The sequence below is a fragment of the Calliphora vicina genome, chromosome 3 (genome assembly GCF_958450345.1).
Source record: "Calliphora vicina chromosome 3, idCalVici1.1, whole genome shotgun sequence".
Taxonomy (NCBI): domain Eukaryota; kingdom Metazoa; phylum Arthropoda; class Insecta; order Diptera; family Calliphoridae; genus Calliphora; species Calliphora vicina.
This window is the reverse complement of record NC_088782.1, coordinates 21775929-21788394: the sequence shown is the minus strand read 5'-3', so window position 1 is coordinate 21788394 and position 12466 is coordinate 21775929. Positions and strand designations below refer to the sequence as shown.

Here is a 12466-nt window from a genome sequence, read left to right as displayed (position 1 = left end):
GTAGTTAACATAGAGGCGAGATGTAGTTATCAAAAACTTAACATGTATTTTGTTGTTGTATCAGACATATTATGATTTTTTTGTATTTTTTTTTGACAAAACGGAGGAGTGTCTCTCACTATGTATATTTTTATTTCTCTATGATTTTAAGTATGTCCCGCTCCAAATAAAAATAATAAAATATTTATTTGCTAAACAGTTAGTTTTCTTCATCATTATAATATTTTTTTTTAATTTTTTATAAAAAGTAATTATTCATATTACAATTTCAAATTCAAAGCCTCAGCACCATAATTTTAATACTAAAAAGTATGAAAAACAACAACTCTGTTATGCAAGCTAAATTTGGCAGCACTATTTTAGTGATGACAAAACGACCGAAAATTGTTGGAAAAATTCCCAAATTCTTTTTTTTAAGTTCTCATAAATACCACGAAATTTTGTTAAATAAAAAATGGCATACGATGAGGCGTCTCATTAATTTAAGTCTAATGAAAAAAGCCTAGAAATATACTACACTTATAACTTATGTATAATAAACATACACAACGCCCGTGCTGTAAACCGAGTGATTTTAACAAACGAATTTATTGTTTTTCTGCAAATCGCACGATTTTGAAAATTCGTAAAAATTGTATTAAGAGTACGATTTTCGAAATGTCCTAACGTTCGTAAATATGTATTTTATTTTGCGGGATTTCTTCTGTTCCCTTTCGAAAAACCAATAAATCATTATCGTAAATTCAACTATGATGTAATACGAAAGGTAGTGTCAAAATCATTACTAAACGCAAAAACGATGAAAAATTAAAAAAAATAAGTATTTTACTTTTCAAAAATTACATAACATTTTTAAAGGGAAACCTTAACAAAAAAATAAATTATAAACGAAGAACCTTGAGATAATGGTGGAGTTTTTTGTTCTGCATTCTGATTAGTCAAAGGCACACCTCAACGTTTTTTTTGCAAAGTGTAGATGAAGGGAATTGTTGGAAAGTCTACTTCAAGATCTAAATGCTGCTTACCAACCATCACATCCCAGCAAATACCACTATGCAAAAATAATATTTTTTATAATCTGCGCATTTTTAGATAAATCTGAAATTTTTCTTCAAATATACAGACCTTTTTTGAGAAAAAAAAAACGTAAAAAATATACTGTGGTTTTTTAATTTGGATATGTGTAACTTTTTATAGGAATCAAATAACTGTGTTGCTTACCAGCCCAATTATGAAAAAAAATTCCCGGAAGTTTTTTCCCTTTTCTCATTTTTATACCCTTCACCTTCGTGAGAAGAGTATATATCAGCCCAATTATGAATAAAAAATTCCGCGGGAGTTTGAATAGGAAAAATGAAAAAAGGGGAAAAACTCCCGGGGAATTTTTATTCATAATTGGGCTGTATAAGTTTGTCACTCCGTTTATAATTTCCACAATATAATTTTCCGACCCTATAAAGTATATTATATATTCTCATAGATAGCGGAGTCGAAGCCATGTCCATCTGTCTGTTGAAATCAACTTCCCGAAGCCCCCAAATAACATACATACACGATTCATACATCAATATCTCCGGAATTCTTCCGACTCGGTTTAAAATCGAGAAAATCGGTCCACAAATGGCTGAGATATATCCAGGACAATCTCGATTTTTGACCTATATCTGTATTACTAAGTCATCAATATAGACAAAATGGATATCTAATGATAGATATTTCAAATACCTTTGCAACGACCTATATAAGACCATAGTAAGTTGGACCTACAACGGGTCAGATCGGAAAAACTATTTTTTAACCCGAATTTTTTTTCACCAAGTTTTTTTTCGCTAAATATAAAAAATGTAAAAAACCAAAAAAAAATTTAAATTAAAAAAAAAAATCAAATTTTTTTCCCTAAAAGTGAAAAAACAACTTCGGAAAAAAATTTTCACACCTATCGCGAATCAATATTTCACATGAAATATGCTCCCTTTTCCCATTTTTCGTTCATAAACTTTGTTCACGTGAAAAAATTCCCCTTGTTGTGAAATTTTTAGATGGAATTTTGTAAACAATAAACAGCTGTTACAAACAAAATCAACTATTGTGAATGTAAAGTTCATCGTGATATTCCCGATAGCAATTTTCCCTTCGAGGGAAATGAATATTTCATGGGAACAAAATTTCACATGTTATTGCCGATAGGGGTGATTTTGAAGTATAATTTGGTGAAGGGTATATAAGATTCGGCACAGCCGAATATAGCTCTCTTACTTGTTCCTATTCAAATTCTCTGTTAAAAAAGAAAAGGGAAAAAACTCCGTGATTTTTTTTTCATAACTAGTTGACCTTCCCGGTAGCTATTTACTAATGTTAGTTCTTCAAGTTTCTCCAACCCAACATGGACCATTTCATTTTTATATATATAGAAGATTGGGCTGTATATGTATTTTATTTGGAATTTTATTAAAAATACAAGATATTTAAAAAGAATGTCTGACCCCAGGTAGAGACCGGACCTATCTGGGGCCGAATTATCGCATTCGTGATTGAATGAGCTATTGTATAGAAAAATGATTTCCTGTTGGATACCGAATACCATAATCTCGCATAAGAAAATTACGATTAGTTTTACTCGATATCGAATGCCATAATTCGGCCCCTGGAATCACATCAATAAAAAGAAAAAAATCGGCGAAAATTTAAAAAAAAATTTTTACAAAAATATCTCTTGAATTAAAAGAGATAATCCACACATGTGAGCTTAGATATTTTCAAGTATACTATCTAAATATAAATTCGTTTGACATTCGGATATGAACTAAATTAGTGGTAATTTTTTAAAAAATTTTGCAAGCCCGAGGTGAGACACTTCGGGGGCCGCCTACTAGCCCCAATTCCAAATATGAGACCACGAAAATACAAATAAACTCAAAAACACCTAAGCACTGACTATGTGGAATTTCATTAGCTATCGAATTATTTCCAAAATAAGAAGTGCGGTGCAACTTTCCTTTATCATTATAACAAGACAATATAGTTTTTTTTCTTGTTTTTGTTTTGAATAATATCGATTTTTTTTTTTATTGAGTTTGACTTTTAACAAAATTGAAACAGATTTATTTTCATTTTTAATCAAAGCATTTGTTTTTTTTTTTTGTTGTTTTGTTTCTTTTTCTAAATATTATAAGTAAATACAAAAAATAAGATTTTATCAAATAATCATACATACGAAAAGAAATATCATATAATTAACATTAACTACACAGAGAGAGTGAGAAGAGAGAGAGAAAACAAAAATACAATTGATTTTTTCTTTTCTTTCTTATATGTTTTGTTTTTTAGATGCTTGACTCTTTCTAATTATTTATTTTTAAATTACAATCAGACCTTTTTTTATTATAAATTTATTTTATTTAATTTAAAGTTTTTTTTGTTGGTTTATAGTTTGTTATTTATCATTCTCATGTATTATTATTATTAAATATATGTATGTATATAATTAGGCGGATGTATATTTATATACGGCTTTTTTTTTATTTTATTGTTTATAATATAAATTATTTAAAACTATAATGCTACCATTTTTATTTTAATTTTTTCGAAATACGTTTAAATTAAAAAATTATAATATTTAAATACAAAATATATCATTAAATTAATAATAAATTGTTGCACAATTTCATTTGAAAAAAAAAAAATAAAAAAATTAAAGGATTTATCGAAAAATTTACAACAAAAACACATTAAATTAACAGAAATCACAAAGAAAACAAAGCAATATTTATTTTAACGAAAGGCAGAATATTGAAAATAAAACTCCTTCCTCTACACCATAATGGATGGACAAATATTTTGGAACACTTAATAGAAAAACATTTGTTTAGATACTAACAATTCAACAAACACAATTCAAGGAAAATTGTTATGCACATTATTTCGATTTAGACAAATAAATAAAATAAATATTATGAATGAATTAAAATTGTAGTTAAAAACAAAAACCAAATAAACAAGGAAATAACAAACAACGACATAATTTGTTGTTAGCATTTAATTTAATTTAATAATTTGTGCTTAAGTGTTTTAAACATTGAATTGAATTTGTTTTAAATATTCTGCCTTTTTCATAGTGTCTTGTCTATCTGTCTGTCTGCATGTGTGTTCCCTGCTTTATTTCTGTATGGTCGTGTATTAAAGTGTTTTTAGTTTTGTTTTGTATGTATTTTGTTTAACTATTTCTTATATAATTTAAATTATATAGTAATTAATGATTTTTTTTATTTTATTTTAATAAATATTGCTAAGCATTTTTTATATGTATTTATGTATGTTTATGTTTTGTAAATAGAATTATTTTGTTTTGTTTTTTTTTTCTCAAAAATTTGCTCTAATTACTAGGCACACTGTTAAATTAAAACAAAAATAAAATATATATGTATAGTAGAGTGTCGAAAACAAAAAAAAAATAATAATAAATATTTAGTATATAGTATGAAATTGAAAATATACCTTTAACTGGAACAGAATAACAACGCTACTTTAGCTCAAGAGCGCCCGTGTAGAGTTAAAGATCATTTTCATAGCAATGCTGGCCTTTTAAAGAAAATATAATATTCTTTATAAGAAGCTTGATTTTGTTTTTCTGGTAAATAAGTTAAATTTGTTTGTTGGTTGGTTGGTTTGTTTGTTTTTGTTTATAAATATTATCTACAAACTAAGCTATAAACTTTTAAAGGTTCTGTATGTTTTTCTTAATATTTTCTTCCTTTTTTGATGATCATTTTGTTTTTAACTTACTTTTAAACATGTCCTTATGATTTTTCTTGTTTCAAAAGTTTTAACTTTTGTTTAAATATATTTTTCTTAGTAACCATAATTTGTCGCGTATTGTGTTTTGTTTTTTTTTTTTTAAATTATTAGAAAGTAAATAGTTTTTTTTGTTTTGTTTTATATTTATGTTTTGGAGTAGAGCAGGAAAGTTTGGTTTTTAACACTCCTTTAGCAAACTCTGTTATCTTTTTCTACACAGCATTTGGTAGTAGTAGCAGTTATGACATTCATTCATTCATCCATCTTTCATTCTTCGTATTTGTTTATAAATTGTCTCCTCAATAGAACATAAACCTACATCAGTAATCTCTGTTTAATATTGTTTTCTTACCCTTTATTAAACTCACAGCAATGAAATATCTGTTAATGAAATCCATATTACAATATTAGTTGAAAGAAGTTTTAATCAAGTTTAGTTAAGAGAAAAATTTACCTTTATTTTCATGACTATCAGCAGTGACTAGTGTATTAGTTGTTGTTAATAAACTATTATTGTTATTGAAATTAACATTATTGTCTTGAGAATCAAGACTTAAATCAATCAATTGATTTGTTGATGGTACCACAGTTTGTAAAAGATCGATATCACTGGAATGAAAAAAAAAACAAATTATTAATTAGGGATACAAAATAATGCACAGTGGGTTTAATTTGTTTGAAACTTTCCAAATATCTAAACATTTACAAATTTGTAAATATCGGATCATAACCTCATTTCTATCATACTTGACGTCTTTACAAGAAAACAAGTAAGAGAGCTAGCGGCTGTTCCGAATCTTATATACCCTTCACCAAATTATACTTTAAAATAAAAATTTTAAATATTTTAGGAAAGAAAATTTAATTTTTTTTTCAAAATTGTTTTTTTTATTTTTTTTTTACAAAAACAATTTAAACATTTTTTTTAAATTTATTAGTGAAAACAAATTATTGACAATAAATTTTTTTTGGTGAAAAAAAATCGGGTTTAGGGCCCATACACAACACCATCATGATTGTGCAATCAAGTAATTGTGCCAGCTGATTGATCGTGTATGAGCTTGTGGTGTGATTGTACCAGCTGCTGGTGCTTTATCAAAAATAGTTTGATATTTTTTTGATTGAACCAGCATGATTGAATCGTGTTGTAAAATTAGCTCAAAAAATAAATATGAATGCCAAAGAAAAAAATATTTTGGGGAGAATTTTTCAAAATTTATAAAACAATGCCTTGCCTATGAATTAAAAAACCAATGCTACAATAAAATGGTAGAAAAATTGAAAGAGGTGGGCCAAGAGCAAGAATGGTAAAAAAATCAATGTTTTTCGAATACTGCAGGAACAGATGATGTTTTGGAGTCTTCGTTGTGGTATTACGATAAACTCCATTTTTGGAATATCATGAATGTTCCAGAGAAGAAAAATGTACCATCTTCTTTTAGAAGTTTAGTGTGTCCTAGTTCTCCTTTGTTTTCTAACCATTTCTTCATGCAAACACTTTTTTTTTGATCATTTTTCGTTTTTGTTTATCATTATTCATTACAAACTTTTCCACACAATTTTTGGTAAAAAATTAATTTTATACCAGCATGCTGGAGTAATGTGTGCTTCAAGCGTAATTGCACAATCACTTCATTGCTCAATAATGATGGTGTTGTGTATGGTCCCTATTAGAAAATATTTTCCCCATTGTAGGTTCAACTTACTATGGCCTTATATACATCGTTGCAATGGACTTTGAAATATCTATCATTAGATATCCATATTGTCTATATTTATGACTTAGTAATCCAGATATATGTAGATCAAAAATAGGCCAAAAATCTAGATTGTCCTGGTTTTATTCTCAGCCATTTGTTTGACGATTTTCTCGATTTTAAACAGCCACCGAACCGGGTCTATTGATGTACGAATCATGTAAGTTATTTGGGGGGTACGGAAATTTGATACGGTCAGACGGACATGGCTAACGATCCAGAATATACAGGGTACTCTAAAATATGAACTTATGTCCGTAATTTCAACAAATAGATATCTATCAGTGCTTAGTTACTTATGGAGTAAAAATATTTGGTATTTTTTTCCCATAGATATTGATTTGAAATTAATGTCAAGTTACCATTTAGGTAAATTTATCTTCTGGGTATTTTACACTATAGATATCTATTTGTTGAAGTTACGGGCATTAGTGAACGAAGCTGTTCATATTTGAAAGCTTTTTAAAATATGAACAGCTCATTTTTTTTAACGTATTTTGTCTATCTACACAGAGTTGATTCAACTGCTTAATAATTTTTGAACTTTCCTAGCTGTTGATGGGAATTAGATGCCATTCGCAAATATGAACAATCTTGCAAAAGTGAACTGGCCCGGTTTTAATTAGTTCATATTATCGCGAGTGCAAATGAAAAATTTAGAAATTACAAACGGAATAATGACAAACTTATATTTACCCTTGCCACTCATGGTGAAGGGTATAACAAACATTTGCCGCGATTCGGTCAAGTATCAAAAATTAATGTAATTTCAATTACTTACTTTTTATTATTAATACTTTCAATGTGATGACCATTGCCATTAGCTACCGATGTTGGTGTGGTTGTTGTGATATTACTGTCGTTATTCTGTAATTCAACAAATTTCTTGCCATTTGTTTCTTCGACAACAATTTGCGCTTGCAATTGTTGTTGTTGGTGTATATTTTGTTGAATATTTTTGACATTCTCATCGATAATCATATTGGAAAAACTATTGATGAGAGAGTTTTCTTTATCGATAACTGACTGCTCATACATTGCTTGAGTGTTTTGAGGTTCAGGAATAATAGTAGTAGGTTGTGCTTGCTGTTGCTGTTGTGGTTGCTCCTGTTGAGGTTGTGTATGTGTCTGTTCTGGTTGTTGTGATGCTGGTGTGGGTGGTGTAGTAGCTGTGCTACTGGTTGAGCCAGATGTGGACACACTTTCGGTGTTGCTACTGTTAACTACTACCACTTCATTTGTGGAATTTGTTGTATCGTTCGTAATGTTGTTGACGGTGGCGGCGGTGTTGGTAGCATTTATATCGTTATTAGAATTTGTTGCAACGCCTTGAGCCGGAGCTTCAGCGGTATTAGCTACTGCTACAGCTGCTACAGTAGGTGTAACGGGAGTTGCTTCAGCAGGCTTAGGAGAGTTATTGTTTTCCTGAAAAAATTAATTAATAAGTATGTATTTTATTTTTAAATCTCTTAAACTTGTATGTCTACCTTTGTTGGAGTGGAATTTGGTGTGGTGTTGGCGCCACCTCTGCGGGTGCGTGACATAATAGCTTCCACACGTTTTCGTCTTTCCTCACGTTCTTTTTCTTCGCGCTTAAGACGTTCGGCAACTTCGATTTTTTGCTTTTCAGCTTCTTCTTTAGCTTTTTTCTCAGCCTCTTCACGTTCTAAACGTTGTTTCTCTTCATCCTCACGTTTGCGTTTCTCCTCCTCTTCGCGTTGTGTTGCTTCCTAAAATTATGAACGAAATTTATACTCTATGCTCGGGTGGAACAAATAAACCAATTTTACCTCAATGGCTTGACGCAAACGTTCCTCCTCGGCCTTGCGTTGCTCCTGGGCCATACGCATAGCTTCCTCTTCAAACTGGCGCTGACGTTCTGCCTCCTCTTCTTGTCTCTTGAGTTCGGCCAAACGTTCAGCTTCCACACGCTGTCTCTCCAACTCTGCCTGCCTTTCGGCCTCCTCGCGTGCCAAACGACGTCTTTCAGCTAAAGCCGCCTTGGCTTCTTCCTCTGTGGTGATTTTACTCTTGGCAATCATTGATGCTGTCATGGCATCATTATTATCTTGTGTGGCCGGAGCTAGCTCACGCACTATAGAACCTTCCTTGCTGCCATTGCGTGATTTGGGCTTTGGTGGCGCCACAACTGCTGGTGCTGGTTCTGGTTCAGTGACGGCCTTTTCGGTGCCTTCATCAGTTTTTTCCTCGTGTTGGGATGTGACTGCTGCAGCCGGTTGTTGGACTGTGAATGTATCATTGAGTTCCTTTTGACCATTCTGTTGTGCTGCAGGTTTTGTTACAACTTCGGTTTTCACTTGATTTATAGCTTCCTTTTCTTCTTTGCTCTTGGTAGGTTCTTTGGCTGTAGTTCTATTAGCAACGGGAGGAGTAATGGCTGATTTAGCCATTATATCCTTGGATTTTTCTTTGCTCAACTTGTTGAGACGATCTGAACTTGCAGTTTTTGATAGAGGCTTAGGAGTTGTGGCCTTTGGAGTGAGAGGGTCCTAAATAGTTAAAGATAATAAGATAATAAGTCAGTTTTAAACATTAGAAATGGGGGTTAAGTAGGTATTTACCCTCTTAATGGGAGTTTTCTTTTCAGCGCTAAATAATCGCGAGGATGATGATGTGACAATAAGTGATGTAGACATCATGTTCGTTGAACGTTTTGGAGTTGTTTGTGCTGACGTAGACGGTGACAACGAAGATGTTGTCTTTACGGGCGGTTTATTTTCCTTCTTAAGTTTATTAATTTCTTTAAATCATAAAAATAAATAAAATAGATTTAATATTTATAATAATAAGGAATTAGATTGTGTTAAACAAATAAAATACCTTCTAAGGAAACACCGGTACCGGCAATACTAGCCGGGCGTGGTTTGCGTGCAGCCGGCACTGATCTTCTATTGATAAAACCTGATGTTGACATTGTAGTGGATGTGGACATGGCACTACCAGGCCTTGAGTTATTCAAATGGCCACCCGGAGTAACGGTACCAGAACGCGAACCTGCATTTTTCGGAATAAATATAATTTTTTTTCAATTTATAACACAAAAACCAATTACCATGTATAATAAACCAATTTATATATTTATTATAATGAAAAGAATAAAATGAATGAATTAATGAAAATTTAATGAAATTAAAGATTTATTTGATTGACCCTTTACCAATATTTACAAAAATAATCAACAACCAATCACCAGGACTTCAAATGTTGAGATACAAAATGAGTTAAAAGATCTAGAAAATAATTAAGTAATTTACAAATAATCATGTACACAGCTAAGTAGGTACATACATTTAATTATTTATTAATTACATGTGTGTGGGATTAAGACGACAAGACTTACGTGTATAACAATTACTAGACGAATTTAAACAAATATTTATATAGTTTACATATAAAACACTAGGCGACTTTTTGTTTTAATTTACATCTCTAGAGAGGAAATAAATAGTTAACCTTTTTTCTTTAATAATAATAATGTTTTGATATTCTGTATGCCATACACCAGTATTTAAAAAAAATATATACTATATAGACGATAGAGTTTTGCAATAAAAATATAAGCTTCTTTAAAAAATAATAAAAAAAAAAAACAATATGTAAGTGCGGTAAATATAATGGTTACAAAAAATAATAATTAAAAAAAAAATTGTGTGAAAAATACGTTCGAGAATTCTGAAAACACCTTGAAGCAAAAAATGTATTAACAAATGAGACCAGTACTGGAAAAAAGAGAGAAAAAGTAAACAACTATGGGTGAGAAACAACAATACTTTTACAGCCAGATTTATTAAGAGAACTCTAGAAACAAAAACAAAAATGGTATATGAAAATAGTGTTTTTTTACATGTTGGTACAATAAAATTTTTATGATTCTCTGGAGATATGCAAAATTAGAGCAAAATATAATATTTCAATATGACAGCTGTCAGAAAATTCATTATTTATGTTTTCTCTGATTTTAGATAAGTACTTTTCTGATAAAATTGTTACTACATTTTAATATAGTATAGAAATAATTTATGAAAATATAAAATTCAATATTTTTTCTTTTAAATTCACTGAAATTTATTTGTAAGCTACACCATTTTTAATTGAAATGAAGAACATTATACATGCTATTAAGAAAATTGCAAATTTCTACTTTATATTGAGAATTATCCATATTTAATTGTTAATATGAACTTGACATTGAGCAAATTACATATAAAATTGAGAATATCAATTTGAAATTGAGAAAATTCCAACTGAAATTAAGAATTTCAATGTGAATTGGGAAAAAATTTAATAAAATTGAGAATTTCTAATTCAAAATTAAAAAAATTACAAAAATCCAAAGGAAATTGAGACAAAGTTAAATGAAATTGAAAATTTGTAATTAGAATTTAAAAAATTCAAATGAACATGAGAATTTCAATTTTAAATTAGGGAAATTCCAATTGATATAAAGAATTTCAATATGAAATTAAGAAATTCAATATGAAATTGAGAATTTCAATATGAAATTGAAAATTTCAATATGAAATTGAGAATTTCAATATAAAAGTGAGAATTTTAATATGAAATTGAAAATTTCAATATGAAATTGAGAATTTCAATATGAAATTGAGAACTTCAATATGAAATTGAGAATTTCAATATGAAATTGAAAATTTCAATATGAAATTGAAAATTTCAATATGAAATAGAAAATTTCAATATGAAATAGAAAATTTCAATATGAAATTGAAAATTTCAATATGAAATTGAAAATTTCAATATGAAATTGAAAATTTCAATATGAAATTGAGAACTTCAATATGAAATTGAAAATTTCAATATGAAATTGAAAATTTCAATATAAAATTGAGAACTTCAATATGAAATTGAGAATTTCAATACCAAATGAAATTGAGAATTTCAATTTGAAATAGTGAAATTTAATTTGTAATTGAGAATTTCAAAGTTAGAATGAGAAAAATCCAACTGAAATTGAGAAATTCAATTTGAAATTGATAATTTGAGAAATCCAAATGCAATTGAGAAGTTCAAAATAAAATTTAGAATTTTAATTGAAATTAAGATTTTCAATATAAAATTGAGAATTTCCAATTAAAATTTAAAAAATATAAATATATTGAGAAAAATCCAAATGCAATTGAGAATTTTCAATTAAAATTTAAATTGAAATTGAGAATTTCAATATAAAAGTGAGAATTTTAATTGAAATTGAGAATTTCTATATAAAAGTGAGAATTTTAATTTAAATTGAAAATTAAAATTTAAAAAATTTTAATTGAAATTGAGAATTTCAATATAAAAGTTTATTTAAAAACATAATGATTTTCATTGAAAAATTTTAAAATTGTTTTCCTTTCGAGTCACTGAATCAGGCCCTTACAACTCTTAATTTCATTTAGAATATTTTCAATTTCTAAAATTCATTTGGAGTTTTCTTAATTTCAATTTTAAATTCTTAATTTCATATAGAATATTCTTGATTTCAATGAAAAATGGTATAGTTTCAATGCTAGCTAGTTTCGCTGGTTACTTATACAAGCTGATCAGCTAACCTTACCCAATGTTTTGAGAGAACAGAAAACATCTCACAGGTGAAACAAAACCAATTCAAAGATTATCTAAAGAAAATACAAATTCAAATAAAAAATCAATCAACAGGAGACAATTTGAAATTAATTTTAAAATTCTCGTATTTATTAAATCTTTGTGGCTTTGGTTATTTCATCTGTAATGTGCTCGTGATAAAATTAATATGACCAAAAGATCTGAGCAAGTATATGTATCTTCTGTGTTGCTATTTATCAAAACACAAAATGGAAACAGAAAATTCACGAATCTTAAATACATTTTCAATACTAATCTAATAACATTTATTTGAAAATTAGTCCAGTATGTAT

General features: G+C 28.7%; 1 protein-coding gene across 14 annotated transcripts in view; it reads right to left on the bottom strand.

Moving 5' to 3' along the window:
• Positions 1–3100: 3100 nt before the first annotated feature.
• Positions 3101–12466, bottom strand: part of ens (ensconsin) — a 36714-nt gene continuing 27348 nt past the window's right edge. For all 14 annotated transcript variants that reach the window (XM_065503385.1, XM_065503386.1, XM_065503390.1 and 11 more), the window contains 7 exons: positions 9393–9566; positions 9134–9312; positions 8342–9061; positions 8039–8281; positions 7333–7976; positions 5249–5403; positions 3101–5175 (listed from right to left, as the gene is read on the bottom strand). In XM_065503385.1, the coding sequence (XP_065359457.1) occupies positions 5159–5175; positions 5249–5403; positions 7333–7976; positions 8039–8281; positions 8342–9061; positions 9134–9312; positions 9393–9566 (2132 nt within the window). In that variant the 3' untranslated portion in view covers positions 3101–5158. The remainder of the gene's footprint in view (positions 5176–5248; positions 5404–7332; positions 7977–8038; positions 8282–8341; positions 9062–9133; positions 9313–9392; positions 9567–12466) is intronic.